Source organism: Canis lupus, chromosome 2, assembly GCF_048164855.1.
Source record: "Canis lupus baileyi chromosome 2, mCanLup2.hap1, whole genome shotgun sequence".
Taxonomy (NCBI): domain Eukaryota; kingdom Metazoa; phylum Chordata; class Mammalia; order Carnivora; family Canidae; genus Canis; species Canis lupus.
The window spans coordinates 55969129-55986120 of NC_132839.1; the positions used below are offsets into that span (position 1 = coordinate 55969129).

At 53.4% G+C, this 16992-nt stretch overlaps 2 protein-coding genes across 13 annotated transcripts in view; both read right to left on the bottom strand.

Moving 5' to 3' along the window:
* The window catches only part of CPEB1 (cytoplasmic polyadenylation element binding protein 1), a 94310-nt gene extending 92759 nt beyond the window's left edge, over positions 1-1551 (bottom strand). For 2 of the 10 annotated variants that reach the window (XM_072801090.1, XM_072801064.1), the window contains exon 1: positions 554-709. In XM_072801090.1, coding sequence (XP_072657191.1) covers positions 554-691 — 138 coding nt within the window. In that variant the 5' untranslated portion in view covers positions 692-709. Of the gene's footprint in view, positions 1-84; positions 194-307; positions 453-553; positions 731-1019; positions 1101-1400 lie in introns of those variants that run through there. The other 8 variants (XM_072801065.1, XM_072801070.1, XM_072801163.1 and 5 more) reach the window with 7 other exon arrangements.
* Positions 1552-11668: 10117 nt separating this feature from the next.
* AP3B2 (adaptor related protein complex 3 subunit beta 2) overlaps positions 11669-16992 on the bottom strand; it is a 33475-nt gene continuing 28151 nt past the window's right edge. For all 3 annotated transcript variants that reach the window (XM_072801210.1, XM_072801201.1, XM_072801191.1), the window contains 8 exons: positions 16783-16966; positions 16577-16637; positions 16142-16248; positions 15730-15958; positions 15251-15335; positions 14942-15039; positions 12189-12327; positions 11669-12084 (listed from right to left, as the gene is read on the bottom strand). In XM_072801210.1, the coding sequence (XP_072657311.1) occupies positions 11934-12084; positions 12189-12327; positions 14942-15039; positions 15251-15335; positions 15730-15958; positions 16142-16248; positions 16577-16637; positions 16783-16966 (1054 nt within the window). In that variant the 3' untranslated portion in view covers positions 11669-11933. The remainder of the gene's footprint in view (positions 12085-12188; positions 12328-14941; positions 15040-15250; positions 15336-15729; positions 15959-16141; positions 16249-16576; positions 16638-16782; positions 16967-16992) is intronic.

Below are 16992 nucleotides of genomic sequence, written 5' to 3' on the forward strand. Positions count from 1 at the left end.
CCTTCAGCTGCAGCTCCACACCTGAACCGGAGCGGGGTCTGTAACTCCACCTCCTCCCAGCTTGGTGCACCTGGCCCCGCTAACCTGGGTGCACGAGAGAATGACAAAACCAAGGCCACACGCACGCCTGCCCTCCGTCCGCGCCGCCCGGCCGGGGAAGCAGAAGCAGGTGCCGCCTACCCGTCCGTCCGTCCTTCCGGGCCCGCAGGACTCACCTCACAGGCGCCGCCTGGGGCCTCCCCCCGCGCCCCCGCGCAGCCCCCTTTGCACGTGCCCGCCGCCCCGCCGCCCCCGCGTGCGACCCCACCTAGACGACCCCGCCCTCAGAACGCGGCTCCTGCAGTCGAACGTGTGAAGCCATGTGACCTCCCGGGGCCGGCCGCGGCACCTCGGCCCGCACGAGGTGCCGATCCCTCCGCCTTAAAGGAACCACGCCAGCTGCCGTCGCGGCGCGCTCCGGCCAGCCGAGGCCCCGCGCGGGGGTCCCCGCCGCCCGCAGCCCCGCCCCACCCGGGCCGCCCGCCCCCGCCCCCGCCGCCCGCTGGGTACGAACGAGACTCGCTGGGGGCGCTGCGAGGCGCGGGAGCTCCCTGCGCCGGCGGCTTCGGGTCTCACGTGCGACGGCTGCGGGAGGAGGAAGCGTTCCCGGCGCCGAGGCGCCCCTCCGCCCGGTGGGCTCCCGTCTGGACATATACTCGAGGCCCCTGGGAGCCCGCAGCGCAGCCTGGAGGCCCCGCCGGCCGCCCCCGGAGGGCCGCGGCGCCTTTAAGCCCAAAGGCCCTGAGTCACGAGGAGGCTCCCTGCCCCCCTCGCCACACGCCCCTCCACGAGGCCCCACGCCCGCGGGCACGTGACCCGCGCCCCGCCCGGGACTCGCGCTCACGGGGGGGGGGGGCGGGGAAGAGGGGGCCGCCGGGCTGGCCGAGGCTGCGCGCGGACCGTTAGCTGCTGCGGCCAGGACCGCGCCCCGCCCAGCCCCGCCCCGGCGGGCGGCGGGCCGGCGGGCGGGCGGCTCTTACCAGCGGGAACGCCATGGGGCCGGCGTGGCCCTGCGGGGCGGGCTGGCTGACGGACGGGCGGCGGGCCGGCGAGGCGAGGGACGCGCAGACACGTGGGCGCTATTTTTGCAGCGAGCCGCGCACAGCGCCGCGCCCCGGGCCGCTTATAAAGCCCCCGTGGAGCCTCCCCCCGCCCCCCCCACCGCGGCCGGATGCGAAGCACCTGTGCCGGCCCCGCCCGGGCCCCCGCCCGCCCCGCCCCTCCCAGCCGGCCGGGCCGAGGGCTCGCCGCCCACCCGGAGCCGGGCTCGGGGACCTGGAGGGTGGCAGCCAGCGCCTGCGGGGCCGCAGCCCCACGCCCGAGCGCGCCGCTCACTTAGTGACCCTGTTCAAGTCACTTACCTCCTCGGGGCCCCACTTCGCCCCGTACACTCGTGTGGGGCGCCACTTACAAGCCCCTGCGACGCGGCGACCTGGTGCTTTGTCAAGAAGAGCCCCGGGTCCGAGCTCCTGTTCTTCCAAGGACCCCTCCAGGGCGGTAGGCAGCCCTGCGCGCCCCTGCCCCCCTGCCCCCTTGCCCCCGCCCTCGTCCCCGGGCTCCGCAGGCGCGTTCACACCAGCTCCGCTGCACCCGGTGCTGGAGACGGGGACGCGTCGGGGATTCCGGAAAGTTCCAAAGACACCAGGGGTCCTGTTCGGACCGCAGCTCCCTGGGCAAACCGCTTCCGACGCTCCTGCCCTCCTGCAAAGGGAAGCTACAGGGAGAGAGGACGGGAGGCACCACCGTGGGCCTGGCTGTGGCCACGGAAGGCGACCTGGGGTAGCTGGTGCAGGAGCAGACCGGAAGCCCCTGGCGCTCGCAGAGGCGGAGATGGCATTCCAGGCGGAGACCAAGCAAAGGCGGGGAGGGAGGATTGAACGGAGCGGCTGGATCTGACCGGACGGAGGATCGTGTGTGCTGATACCACCGGAGGGAAGAAGCCTGGGCCCAGTTTGTGAAGGGCCTTTATTTTGCAGACAGCAGGGAGCTATTAAGAATTGTAAACAGGGGAATGGCTGCATCAGGTCTGTTGAGATGTTGCTGGAGACTTGTAGAAGCTGAGGAGAAACAGGGACTGGAGCGAGGAGAGGAGCCAGCATCTGTAAAGCATTACTAAGGGTTTTACCTGTGTAAGCTCCTCATAACACTATTTATAAAGCATTTATTATGCACGGGGCTCTTCCTGGCAGACTGGTGAGGCTGGCCTGGATTTACTGGCTGGGGTGAGGGGTGCGGGTAACTGCAGGTTTCTGTGGAAGGAGAGGAAGTCAGTGGTCTAAACCTACTGTATCAGGAGGATTAATGGGAAAAGGTGGCCGGGGTAAGAACAGATGGAGTAGGAGGACTCAGAGTGACAGTGAAAGTTGGCCAATCTCCATTCACAGTTAGGTCCTTGTGCGGGGAACTTCTTGGGTTGCTGGGGGTCACAGGCAGAGAGGATGATGGCTGCAGGGGTAGAGCAAAAGGGGGTCCTGCATCCCCGACCTGTCACCTATTCTACCCTCTTCCTGCCCAGCCATCTGCCCTCCTTCTTAAGGTGGTGCACCCCAGCCATCCAGAAAACCATACCTCATGGTTCAGCTTCCCTGGGACCCTCCCTCAGGGGGTCCTTCCTGGGGCCCGCCCTTCTTGGGGAGCAGCCCACTCCCAAGTCTTACTCTGGCCCACACACAGCATAGGACAGCTGCTCTGGGGTGGTGTATCTTGTCTTCTTGGGGGTCATAACCTGGTCAACCCATGGCACAGGAGCCACATGAGGGTGAGTGAGTGAGCATGGAGAAGGCCTGGGCATATCTAAAAGGGTAATTAGCTGATAAATACCATGTTGTAATGAGGTCCCCACCCAGCCAGATCTTTTAAGACACTCTGGGTTGTCTTGGGTTTTTTAAACGTGAAATTTTCCTAATTTTAAATCTGGCCACTAATTCAAATTAAAAGAGCAAAGCCCAGTATATTTAGGGTCCCCATGCAGCTCTCTTGCCGCCAACTTGTGTACAACCTTTTCCTTGACCCAAAGCTGAACAAGATAAGAATCTGAAACCTGGAATAGTGTCCAAGGGAGTAGGTATCTGGGAAGTCTTTCATATTTTAAAGCTTCTAGCCATAAGAAAACGAAGGCATCTTTTAGGTGACTTGGAACAGAAATTGCTGTCCCAGTAATAACAACTGACCTTCACTGAGCACTATGTGCTTGGCACAGTTCTAAGTGTTTTACCTGTGTTAGGTGAGAAAACTGAAGCTCAAAAAAAAAAATTAAATAAATAAAAAATAAAAAGGCAAAGTACCTAGCCCAAGGATTCTGAGCTAGAAATGGAAGAGTGGGAACTCAAACCCAGACAATCTCCTTGTTTCAGAGCCTTAACTAGATCAGAACAAAACTGCCAGGACCCTTATGTGTGCAGTTCTTCAGACTGACCCCAGAGCTTACTGCAGATGGTGGAGGAAGGGGTGGCTGAGTCAAAAATACAATCATGGCCTCAGGTGTAGCCATGCCTCTTTGCTCCCTGCCCTCACTTGGCCATACCTGCAGGTAGAACAGGAAGAACAGTACCTCTGACTGGAAGGTGTCCACAATCCACAGGGTGTGGAAAGCAGCAGAGGTGGAGATATTAAATGACTCGGTCAAGTCCCCACAGCTGGTCACTGACAGAAGTAGCAGGAACAAATAGGCAGCATTATCCATTCTCAGAGTCAACAAACAGCCTTTGAGCCCAGCTATGCCTGGCACTGTCTCTGCAGTCAAGCCCCAGATTTACAATACAGGTTCTAAGTGTAACGGTAATTGGCTGGACTAAGTTTTAAATGCATGTACTAAAAGGACTGGAGGAACCCTGTAGTCGTGCTCACTGCTTCCACCGCAGGCAGAGAACTGGAAAGAAGAGAAGACAGTGCTGGGAGGAAATAATTTTCCTGGTTAAAAAAGATCAGAAGGGGGATTCACTTAGGAACTCAAAACTACGAGGTAAAATAAGCACACAAGTCTTTGCTAGACTTTTCCCAAGCTCTGTGAAGAAGAAATCATGTTCTTTGGTTTGGGTATTTTTAAAATGTCTTTTAAAGTGGGATTTTAAAATGTGGACCAGCCCCACCTTTCATCATACACAAATGCAAATTTAAAGTGGGTTAAGATATAAACGAGAGGGCAGCCCGGGTGGCTCAGCGGTTTAGCGCCGCCTTCAGCCCAGGGCGTGATCCTGAAGTCCTGGGATTGAGTCCCACGTCAGGCTCCCTGAATGGAGCCTGCTTATTCCTCTGCCTGTGTCTCTGCCTCTCTCTCTCTCTCTCTGTCTCTCATGAATAAATAAATAAAAATCTTAGAAAAAAAAAGATATAAACGTGAAAGGCACTACTTGGGAATGTTTCAGAAGGAAATACGAGAATATTTTGTTACCTCAGAGTGTGGGTGAATTTTGTAAATAAACAAAAAGCACAAGACATATTGTTATAAGATTGTTAAATTTGGCCATATTAAAATTTATTTTTTTAAGGTTTTATTTATTCATGAGAGAGAGAGAGGCAGAGACATAGGCAGAGGAAGAAGTAGGCTCCCTGTGGGGAGCCTAATGCAGGACTCAGTCCCAAGACCCCAGGATCATGACCTGAGCCAAAGGAAGATGCTCAACCACTGAGCCACCCAGGTGCCCCAGGCCACATTAAAATTTAAAACTTTGAAAAAAAAAAAATTTAAAACTTTGAAAAAACAAAAAATTTAAAACTTTGATTTAACAAAAGATTTTTAAAATCTGAAAAAAAAAAGTCATAAGTTGGAAGAAGTTATTTGCAATGTGAGATCTATAAAGGACTAGTTTCCAGAATGCATAAGAACTCCTTATGAGGAATTAATGAGGAAAAAAGACAAACCTATAGAAAAATAGGCAAAAGATGGGAACAGGCAATTGACAGACACTGAAAACCCAAAAGCCCAACAAACGTATCAGTAGATGTGTACTTTAAGCAATTACCAGGGAAATGCAAATGAAACCACAGGAGAGAAAAATGAAAAAGTCTCACTTTCCCAATAGCAGGATCCCTGCCAGTGAGGGTATAAATTGGCTCCCCTACTTAAGTTTTTTGCTTTTATTTTCTACATTGTTTTGACTTGGATAACACACACAGTGTGGAATACACAAATCTTAAGTGTCCAGCTCGATAATTTTTTACCTACGTATAGAGCCAGGTAACTATCACCCACATCAAGGCATAGAATCTTTCCAGAACCCCGTAGGGTTCCATCATACCTCTTCCCACTGTGTATCTCCAATTATTCTCATTCATTTCCTGACATTCACTCTGCCTGTTGTAGAACTTCATATAAGTGGTGTCTTTCATTCAATATGGTATCTGTGAGACCCACACATGTTGTCACTTGTAGCAACAGTTCAGTCCTCTTGTTAAGCAGGGTTCCACTGTGTGGATATAATGAATTTATTTCTCTATTCTCCTGTTGTTTGGTATTTGAATTGCTTCCAGCTTGAAGACTCTTATGAACAAAGGTACTGTGATCATTCTTGATGTGAACTGCTGCTATTCTGGTGATGCTGGTGGTTTGCAGGTGTGTATACCCTATGACCCAGCAATTCTACTCCTAGGGTAACCTGTTAGAGAAACTTTTGTATTTGTTAAAGGAGGTATGAGTAAAAATGCCAATAGCTGTATTATTCATAATTGCAAAAATAAAATAACCTTATATATCCACCAGCAGGAGAGTGGGTCAATAAATTTTGGTATGGTCATACAGTGAAATACTATATATAAATAAAAGTAAGTTAAATAAAGCCAAATTATATCAACATAGATGACTAAGAAAAAATAGTGAAAAAAGCAGGAGGTAGGAGAATACATACTTTATGATGCCATTTACATAAAAATTTAAAACATGCAGTATACTGCTATCACAAAGTACCATATTATTTATTGTTCAGGGACATATCCGTATGTAGTAAAAGTACAAAACAAACACATGACATTGATAAATGGAAAATTCTAAATAGTGATTTACTTCAGGGGAGGAGAGAAGAGCTTGTGAAATGAGGACAAAGAGTATTGCCTGAATTGATAAGTGCTTTCTTCCTTAAGCCTGGGAATCAGTACATTCGTGGTTGTTATGTGATATTCTTTAAATATCACAGTTTTTTAAAGAAATAAGGGACAGAGATTAAAGGCAGTGTGTTGGCAAACGTCTGACAGTTAGCTGTGGGAAGGGGAGTTATTTGCCATAGTCACCTATTTCTGTGACATAAATACTCCCACCACACCTGATTTCACACTACCAGTGTGACACTATGTGGCTCACAGAATTCCTGGGAGCAGTCAGTGCTCCGAGCCAGCACGCCCGCTCCAGCACACCACCGACATGATGTGGGAGCAAAGGGCCTGTAAGGGCCAGAGCAAAGGGCCTGTAAGGCCCAGGCCCCCTCTGAGGGACGTTCCCTCGACCCAAAAAGTTGGGTCCAGGGCTGAGTCGTATTAATTCATTGCTGTAAAGTTAACGCCAAACTAAACAGCTCCAAACAACAAGATGTCTCGCCTCACACAATTTCTGATAGGAATCCGAGAATGACTTAGCTGGGTGGCTCTGGCTTGGGATCCCTCCTGAGGTTGCAGATGAGCTGTTGGCCAGGACTGCAGTCATTGGAAGCTTTGCCCAGAGCTGCAGGTCTACTTCTTAGCTCACTCAAGTGGCCCCTGGCAAAACTCCAGTTCTTTGTCACAAGGGCCTCTCCCTCCAGAGGGCAGCTGGCTTTAGCTCAAGACATGGCACCTGGCCCTCTCTAGAGCAAATTACCAGATGGAGAGGGAGACTAGGATGGAGGTACGGTGACTCTCCTAACCTCATCTCAGGAAGGACATACTGTCACTTCTGCAGTTTCCCGTTGTTCACACCCATCAAGCCTGAGGAAATGTATGAGAGAGTGGCCCAAGGGCACAAATGTCCAGGTCCAGAAGCAGGGATCCCTGGGTGCTGTCCTGGAGGTGAACTGCCACACTGATCACAGTGAAAGCTGAGGGCTAGCTGCTTATCCTGAGATGCTCATAGTGGGTTAGAGATAACTGGAGTCTCAGCACCAGGAGCAGAACTCAGGAGGCCGTGGCCTCTGTTCTCGGTTAAGGAAACTGAGATGTCTCAGGATTCACTCGAGAGAATGCAGCTATTCCTGTCAGGATCCTGGGGTCTCCGTGCTGCATCGTCCTAGGGAGACGCCCTCTCCCAACCCCACCTCTCCCTGCCTTCCCTCTGCAGGTGCAGATGCTGGGCTCTGGCATGTAAAAGCCTAGATCAAAGTCACCTTGCCCAAGCCCTCAAGAGTTCCTCGACCCCAGAGCTGCCCCTCACATTCTCCTTCAGGTAAGACCAGAAGACAGTCCTGCTTATCTCCACATCCCTCGCCTCTGCTACAGGGGTCGCTGGTGCCCTCTCTGGTGGCCCCAGAGAGTAGCATATACTACCGTGCTGGCATTGCCAGACACAAGTCCATGCTGGCCACCTGGGATCCCACTGCCAGTTGGAATCGGGTGTCAGATGGCTTCAAAGTTCCGTGGTCTCTCAGCGAAATAAAACACTGCCCCAAACCAGAAGGAAGCATGTGGGGGCTGTACCGTCACACCCTGTTTCTTGTTTACGTGCCGGGGGGTGGAGGGGGTGTCATTCTATGAGAGCTCATCAAATTGCATGCTTGTGATTTGCACAATTTTCTATATGAATGTTATACATAATTCTTTTAAATAGTATTTGCATTTTATTTTTTAAAGATTTTATTTATTTGAGAGGGAGAGAAAAAAAAACACAAGCAGGGAGGAGTGTCAAAGGGAAAGGAAGAAGCCGGCTCCCCACTGAGCAGGGATCCCGATGTGAGGCTCGATCCCAAGACCCTGGGATCATGACCTGAGCCGAAGGCAGACACTTCACTGACAGAGCCCCCCAGGTGCCCTTGAGTAGTATTTTTAAAACAGTCTTTTAAAAATAAAGAGGTGTCTGGGATATTCTTGCCAAGCTCTGTCCCCAGGTACCACAGAGAAGCCATGCAGTATCTCTGTTTAAGCAGAGTCTCAGGGTGGAAGATCTGAAAATGGACTAAAGTTGGAGGACTCTTGACACCAGGATAAGAAGTGGTGAGAAGTTCAGGGGGTGTGGGCACTCCCAGCACCGTTCCAGGGCCCACTGTGAGGCCTCGGGGATCCCACAGCATCCTCTGCAGTAATGGGACAACAAGGATGGAGCTCCTAATGGTCAGGGTCAAACAGCACAGCCCTAAGCACTTTCTCTTAATAGATCAGTGGGGTGGGGGAGACAGTGGGCTCAGACCACCTTCTAGTAGAAAATCCAAGATGGTATGCCCTGCTGGTACCCCCTGTGCTCCATACCCTATCCTGGGTTTCATGCTTCCAGATCCTAGTTCACTGTCCTTCTCTTGACCCCGGGAGACAGAACAGAGCAGGCAGTCAGAGAGGGAAGACACAGCTCTCGTCCTTGAGCACCCTCCTCCAGCTCTCCTGTCTGCACCCCAGAGCTGAGGCTCTCCCCACCCAGTTAGCTCTGCATCTGGTAGAGTAGGATGGGACCTACGGGGCTGAGTAGGCCTTCTGTGGTTCACAGCCCTGTCATAGTCATTAGTTTATAGCTTTGTCACCATAGCACCTAGGACATATCAGCTGCTCAGTCACTGAAGAGGAAGGAGGGACCTAGGCAGGCCTTCCCTCCCCAACCACCCCTTCTAAGCCCTGTCATCTTGAGCCATAGTAGAGATGGGGGTGATTGAGCAGGATATGTATATGGCTCAGCAATGTTCAGGTAAGAAATTGGTGGTGAGGATTTTGACTATCCAGAGCCCAGGCCCTCTTGTGGGGCATAGTTTTTCTACATTCCCTTCCTTGTCCGGTCAGACCAGGGAAAGCCCTGTCACACTGAGTTACCCACACAACACCCATCCCTTTGATCTGCAGGCTATGCCAGGAGGAGGTGCCCCCCAGATTGCCCAGAAGAAGGATTAGCGCAGAGCCTCACCCTAGGGACTGGCTGGGTGGGGGTCCTGGCGTGGGCACAGCCTCATAGTGGCTTCCTTACCAGCCCTAGATAGATCTGTCTGCCAGTCATGGCAGCTAGCCAGTTGCCACAGCCTGGCCAGAATCTGAAGCTATTTCTTCTGCATTTTCCAGGGCACTACTTTGAAGCCATACTGGACTGGGCTCTGTGACCAGCCCCTCACTCAGTTCACTGTTCTCTGGCCTGTGGAGGCCTGTGGTCAGGCTCAGGCACACTCAGACCTCCTGGGTCTGCATTCCTGCTGTGCCCCATCCTTGCTGGGGGCACATTCTCCCCCTGTGAGTCCAACCACCTGTACCTCTTCCCAGCGTCCTTATGTACCAGCAGAATCCTAAGAGTGCTTCCTAGTCTTGGTGCTCTGTGGTCTGGGGGCCCCAGCTCTGGGCCAGCTTCCTGGCCACCCCATTGACGCTGCTAATGGGACTGTGAAATCCAGGAGATCTGAGCCCAAACCCCTGAGGCCCTGGGGACAAAACAGCACCAGAAATGCAAAGCCTTGGGTCCATGACAAAATACAGGGTATGATATGGGTTGGAAAGAAGAGTGTTCTAGGGGAGAGTGAGGTCCCCTTGCCCTGCATGTCTCATCTGCTCCCCCCAGTGTGTGCTGGGTGGGCCCCTTCTTACCCTTGCAGAGACTCACTCAGGGGATGCTGACATGGCAGGGCTGTGGCAGGTTCAGCCAGGGACCTAGAGTGTTGGGAGGGCTGGGCTGGTCTGGGGGCTGGATGCTGGGGCAGCTGATCCCTTCCTCTGGCAAAGCTTCTCTTTCCCTCGATCATTCCCTCAGCACAGCCTGGGCTCTTTCAGCTTCCCAGCTTGGAGGTTGCAGCATCTCCAGCCCCAGCTGCACAGCCTGCTCATTGGGCTCCTTCTCCTCCTGGCCAGCTGCCCAGTCACACTCTCCGGCCACACCTCACTCCCCCACTCCCTGCCTCTCTCCTGAGACCAGCACAAGAACCGTTTGCTCATAAAGGGTTGCGAGTACCAAACCCACAGGCTGGGACATGCTCCAGAGGACCCAGCACAGGGCCGCAACCAGATTCCAGCACGTAGGATTCTCGCTCAGGATCGGAGACCCCAGGACCCTTCCTGAGAGGCTGTGGGAATTGGGGATGGGAGCTGCTCAAGGGATGTTGGGTGCTATGCATTATACACTTCTGGCTCTTACAGAATCTACTCTGGGGCTTTTGTTGCAAAGGACAGGTCAGCCTAGAATTCTCTGATGGTCTTTGTCCAGATTCCTCAGAAAACCACTCTCACCTTCTTCTGCTCTGGGCAGTGCTGATTCAGAGACAAGAGTGAGAATGAGTCGACCAGTTTGCCCTTGACTGGCAGAGCAGTGACAAAAACAGTGATCCCAGGGAGACTGTGGGGCTCCAGCTGCTCTCTGGTGCCACAGAGCCCAGCCGGTCTCCAAGGACAGCAGCAGGGGCATCCCCTGGCACTTCCTCTGTCCTCCTTCCCTGAGAGGAGGGCACACCTGCTGTACCTGTCTCTACCCTGCAGCGACTTGCTCAGGAAAGCCTCAGGGACAGGGCTGTGGGGGAGGGAGGTATGGCCAAGGGAGTGGAGTCTTGGTCACAGAGGACCAGAGGCTGAGGCATCACATCTCAAACCATCATTTGAGTGTGTTCCTTGTAACCCAGGCAATCAACACGTTCTGGGGAAAAAGTGTTTCAAAAGCAAAACCAAGTTTGGGTAACACTGCTCCAACCTCTTTGGGGGAAGGATAGGTCACAGTGCAAATTGACATAGTAAAGGCTTTGAGAAGGTATGTGGGAAATAAACTTGTTTCATTTAAATCCATTATTCCAAAAAATAAATAAATAAATAAATCCATTATTCCTAATCTTGTTGATCATAGACTTTTTTTTTTTTAATAGAACACATGCTAATGTGATACTTTATACACCTTTTGGAACCACTGCTCAGCCTCTTTTGTCAGGGGAAAAGGCATCAAGGAGGGCCCTGACCCTCACTGCCACCTCCAGAAGGCATGTCCCAGGGACAGAGGCTATCTTCATTGTTCAAGTGTCCACAGAGCAATAGCCTCTGCCCCTGGAACTTTGTTGAAATGCAGAATCTCAAGCCCCACTGCAAACACTGACCGGAATTTGCATGTTGTTAAAATCCCCAGCTGATGGGACACGGGGCATCTGGGAAGCACTCTTCCACCTCTCCTGTTCTTTCCCAACTGCAATGGCTGGTTGGGTCATCTCCCCAGCCTGGTGGGGGCTCCGCTGCAGACATATTCTGAACCTCACACCTACATCTGGGGAGTTCCCCACATTATGAGTCTTCCCCAAAAGCCCATGGGGGAAACCAAGGGGCTGACGGTTACTGGAGAGGCCTCGCTTTTGCAGAGGCTCATAAAAATGACCAGGGAGTTCTTCCAGCTTGGTCTCCCTGTCTCTGCTTGGGTGTGTCTCTTCCACAGACAGACCTGGAGATTCAGGGACAGTCACCATAGAGTCCAAGCAGAGTCACCTGTGAGAATCAGCCACAGCCTTCCCTAGAAAGTCACAGGGACCACAGGTCACCCACTGCCTTATCAGAACCCAGAAGGAAGGAAAGCTGAACCAGCATATAGGGAGAAGACATTTTATTGGGATATTGCTACATAAATAGCTGCAGAAAGCCAGGAAGATGAGGGGAGCAGCTGCTGGCTCCCCCTGCATAGGTCACAGTGGAACCTATAGGGAGGGGCCCTGTGGGGGGAGCCTGGTAATGAGCAGAGGGCAACAGGCCCCCCTGGATACTATCTGCTATGAGAGAGAGAAGAGGGGGGCTAACAGCCCAGGTACAATGAGGGAGCGACAAGTGGAGGTCAAAGAGGTCCTAGCCCTTGGGAATCACTGGGTCAGAGCCTGTACCACGTCCTTCACCAGCATGGTGCCAATCACCATCTTCTCGCTGTTGACAGTCAGCTGGGCGGCTCCAGTGGGCCGAGCATCCAGGGTCAGTAGGACCAGGCTCCCACTGGTCAGTGTCCTGCCTGCAAATCTGAGGTGAGGGTAGAGGAAGGGGCTCAGCCTCGGGGTGTGGGGCCTCCTACAGAGCCAGCCTCCCCACAGCCCACCTCTTCCCCTCTGCTGGTGGCCTTGTACCTGTACTCATCAGATGTCCCACAGGGTACACGACCCAGGTTGGCAACAGTTGTCACTTTCTGCACCACAATGTGGTCACTCCGACAAGTGTCTGGCAGCGTGAGCTTCTCTGTGATCTCGCTCATGCCTGTCAGCTTTCCTGGGGGCAGAGATTGTGATGAGGGCAGAGGCCATGCTGGGACCAGAGGCTGGCACCTGAGTCTGTCTACTGAGCATCCTCAACCAAGTTCCCATCAGTCTGGCCAGGTCTCATGCTAAAAGGGGTTCTGAATCTCTCGATCTTAAGGGGCTACTTTCCTGCTGGACCACACCCTCCTTTAGGAAGCCAGCCTCCCCACCCTATGCCACCCCAAGCTCTATCCATGTTGTTGACCAAAGACTGGTCTGGCTCTTCCCCACTGTCAGACATCTGGGCTATCTGTCCCTTGGAAGGAAGGGACCAGTGGACGTGGTGCCCAGTCAGCTCGAAGAGGTTTTCTCCAATCCAGCCCTCACACTCTGGTCCTTCCTGGCTGGCTCTCCCACCCACGCTCAAATCCCTCCCAGCTCCTGGAAGCTAAGCCCTCACAAACAGATTATGGGTGGCTGTTATACTCCTGGTCAAGGCACTGGTCCTCACTGGACAGGCCAGAGTCCAGCAGCCACTCAAGGCTCTCAGAGGTGGACCTCTCATTCCACCTGTGGGAAGAGCTCCAAGCCTGGCCAGGGCTCCTGAAACCCCTACAACCCCTCACTCTACAGGTCTGACCAACCTCCATTCACACATGCTAGGCCAGCCATGTGATGTCCTCCTTCTGCCCTCCTGCCACCCTTTCTTCAGCCTTTCTGTCCTCCTTCATTCTTCTCTTTCTGAGAACAGACCTCCCTCTCCTGCTGCCCTCATCCCCTTCCTTTCTGACTAGCGACATTTGTCTCTGTACCTTTACTTTTCCTGCGGCCAAGTCTCTGAGTCCCTACACAGTCCTCTCCAGAAGCAAGAGTTCCTCATGGCAGTGCCATGTCTCCCTCTCCATGCATGGTCAAGTCCTCCACAGAGGGCTCCATTGCCTCAAGCCCTGGTCTCCTCCCACCCACTGCAGTTGGCCTCTGTCTCCCATTTGCAATGACCTGCCCGCTGAAGTAAGCAGCAGCCTCCAATCTGCAGATCGCTCTGGTCTGTCACCATCTGACCCCAGGGCACGCTTCTGGTGTTCTCTCTGGGTTCTCTTTTTGCCTCTCACTCTGTTCCTTCTCTTACCCCTCCCCTCCTTCTCCTGAGGAATGCAGGTTTTCTGCAAGGATGCTCCCTGGCCTTCCCTTCCCACCGGTCTCTCCCCCAGGGCCCTCTGACTCATTCACAGCTTCAGCTCTCACCTCTGTACTCCTGACTCTAGCCTAGAGGTGTTTCCAGGGCACAGGCGCACATCTTCAGTTACTTGCTAAAGGCTGCCTCCTGAATCTCCCAAATGCACCTCACAATCAGCTCCTCTGAAACCAACCATGATCTCCCCTCCTCCCCTGACTAGCCCATTCCTCCTTCTCCCATATCAGGGCTTTGGCAGATTACAGGCTGCAGGCCAGATCTAGCCTGATCCAGTGGGCTGTATGGCCTGCAATGTTTTTTATATTTTTTAAAAGTCAGGGGAAAAGAAATCAAACAATATTTCATGACATATGAAAATGATGTGAAATTCAAATTTCAGTGTCCATAAATAGAATTGTATTGGAACATAGCCACACTTGTTCATTTACACATTATCTGTGGCTGCTTTGTGTTAACAACAGTAGAGTTGAGTAATTGTAGCAGGGACTATATGGCTGAAAACATTTGCTTTCTGGCCCATTACAGGAAAAGTTTGCCAACTCCTGGTCTAGGTGAAGGGTACAGTTCTTCCTGCCATCCTTGGATACTTCTCTCTATTCCTCATCAGGGCAGCAGCCCCTGGCTCCCCCTTCCCAGCACCACTACCCGCCCCAGCCCTGCAGTCCCTTTGCTGGGGCTCTCATCTCCATCCTCACCATCTCTCACCAGAGCTAATGCAATAGTCTTGCACACAGTGACAGAATTTAGGCCAAGGTCACACAGCAAATGAGCAGTGGGGTCAGAATTTTGAGCCACAAGTCACGAAACCCCATGCTTCCCCTGCCTACGCTGTCCTGCATCTTGTCCCTGGTGCGGGCTCTCCCCATCCAGTCCTAGCTATGAGTGCTGCCGGATTCTCCTGGGTGAAACAGATCTGAACCTGGCCCCTTCCTCAGATACCTTTCAGGGGGTCCTCCACTGCTAGGGAAATGAGGCCTACAGTCCTAATCTCCCTCACAGTCTTGGTGGACCTGATTACTTTGGCGACCCCTTCCAGCTCTGAAATTCTGAGATTGAAATCCTTTCGCATAGCAATCAAGGCTTTTTCAGAAACTAGACCAGACATCTCATTTTCAGCTTCGTTCTGACTACCCCTCTGTGCTGGACTCCTGAGCTCCAAACCAAACTCTTTTCCTTTCTTCCCTATAAACTTTCACTGGGACACACTTATGGTATCTCCCCAAGTTGGAATGCTGGCCTAGAATTTTCTGCCTGGCCAAGTCCCACTCCCTCTAAAGCCTCACTGAAGTGTCCCACCCTCTGTGAAGCTTCTGCTGGAGGCACAGGCTATGAGGCCTCCCTCTGTCTGAAGATGGCGAGGCTCCTCCAGCAGGACTGCATTGGGAGCTTACTGAGAGCCCCAGCGGTGCTGGTGCTGAGCCCCCTCCCTTCTACCCCAGGGAGCGCTCACCTTGTTCCTTCTTGAACTCATTCTCACTCATGAACACAGGAGCCATCAGCTCCCCAACGGGTGGCTGAATGGAGACATAGAACTGCCGGGTTTGGGTACTGGGAAGGGTGGAAGGAGACAGAAGGAGAGGAAATGAGGCCAGCATCTTTCCCCTCACTCCCCCACTTTGTCTGGAAGCAACAAGAAAGTGAGAGAAGATCTGATGGCTTGAGATGGCTTCTGGATCCAGCAGCTCATGATGTATCCCTGACATTCTGCTCCTTCCTCTCCCCAGCCCACCCTCCACCCCACCAGGAGTTGGATACACACCACAGCTGGAAGTTGGCCACCTGGGTTGAGTCACAGAAATTAATGCCCATTACAGCAGTGGCAGATTCTCCCGGCGCCAGGGACTCTGCAGCGGTATGAGGCAGGGAAAGGGGGAGAGAGGCAGACACCATCACCTGAGAGGTCTAGAACCCACCACTGCCAGAAACGATCACTCCTCTAGGCACTCCTGACTTTCTGGGCCTCTAGAGATGGTTCCTGGTTTTCTCCTTAAATCTAACTACCCTTTCCCCAACCCCACCCTCACCCCATTTAAATCAGTCCTGAAACCACAAAGGCCTTCTGCTCTGATATGGACTTGCTGGTTTCCCAATCTATCTTGTCTACCAGGGCATGATCACATCAGATGCCCTCTCTGTACCCCCACAGCCTGGCCCAAGGCAGAGAGGGCATTGGCAGCCACAGAAAGATGGACTCTACCCAGGTGCCTCCTTCTCTACCATGTCCAAGGCCCTTCGTACCGATTTCAGGAAATTCCTGGATGCTGATGCCAGGGGGCAGTTTGGGGGTGCCCACGTGCAGGCCCTTGATGGGGGTCTCAGAGCTGTTGGAGAAGTTGATGTGCACAGACACCATGTGGGGGTCCCCAGAGAAAGGCTGGCGGCTGAAGGTGTAGTCCACAGCCAGCCCCTCGCCAGCTACGCGATGCAGCAGCTCCTGCCTCCCAACACCAGACACCGGACTCAGCAGCTGGAGGGGAGGAAGAGCAAGGAGAGCGCCCATCCCTGCCTTGTCTTCATCTACAGTCATCGAGCAAAGGGGACTCAACACTATCCCCTACTTCACACCCCCACACACACAAAGCCACACTATAGGATGCACCACAGAGATGATGCAGACCCGCCCCAGCAGTCCTTCCACCATCCCACTCACCGAGGGCACCAGCGGGGAGTCTGTGAGCGTCAGGCCCTCCAGGTCAGTAGCCAGACTGGTGGACACAATCGTGGGGGGAGACACAGGCTGGACACTGGGAGGAGTGACTGTGGGAGTAGATGAGGGAGGGGATGATGAAGGACAGGCAATGTGGAATTGGCTTGGATTGAGCAGGGAGCCCAGAGTTCGGGGAGCACACGGTTCAGCACCACGGACAGCGAGGCACATGGCCGCCTGGGGGCTCCGGGCAGATTTTGGTCCTTGATCCCAACCCCACACCTGGGGAAGTCGCCCTGCTGCCTCTCAACCCAGAAGTGTGTTCCGTCTGCTTTTCCTACCCTGGAGCCCTGGGGAGCCTAACCCAGAGCTCCCATGGACCTTCTTAAGCCATCCTCCCGAGGTGTCCTCCCCGTGACTTCTATCACCCAAACTCACAGTCCTCTAGGTCAAGCAGGGAGATCTCCTTGGCCACGGGGGCACTTTTGCTGCTGGGAGGCTGAAAGAGAAGAATGGGATGCAGGTGCAGGAGGAGAGCATGTGGCCTGTTCTGGGTTGGGTAGGTGATACCATGGTCTATTCTAGATGGTGGGGAGATGACTGGGCCTGGCCCATGAGCCCCCCTCCCGCCCCAAGGTTCTCACTGTTTTTTTCCTCCAAGAATCAGGTTCCACCTGCTCCTCCTCGGTGTCTGATGTCCTCTCAGACTCTGATGAGCTACTGCTGGAATCACTGCCCTCATCTGAGGATGAACCTTCTCCTTGTCCCTCGGCTACCTTCTTCCTCTTCTTCATCTTCCTCTTCCCACTTTCCTCTTCACTCTGTTCACTGGAGGAGAGAGGGCAGGTGGGGCT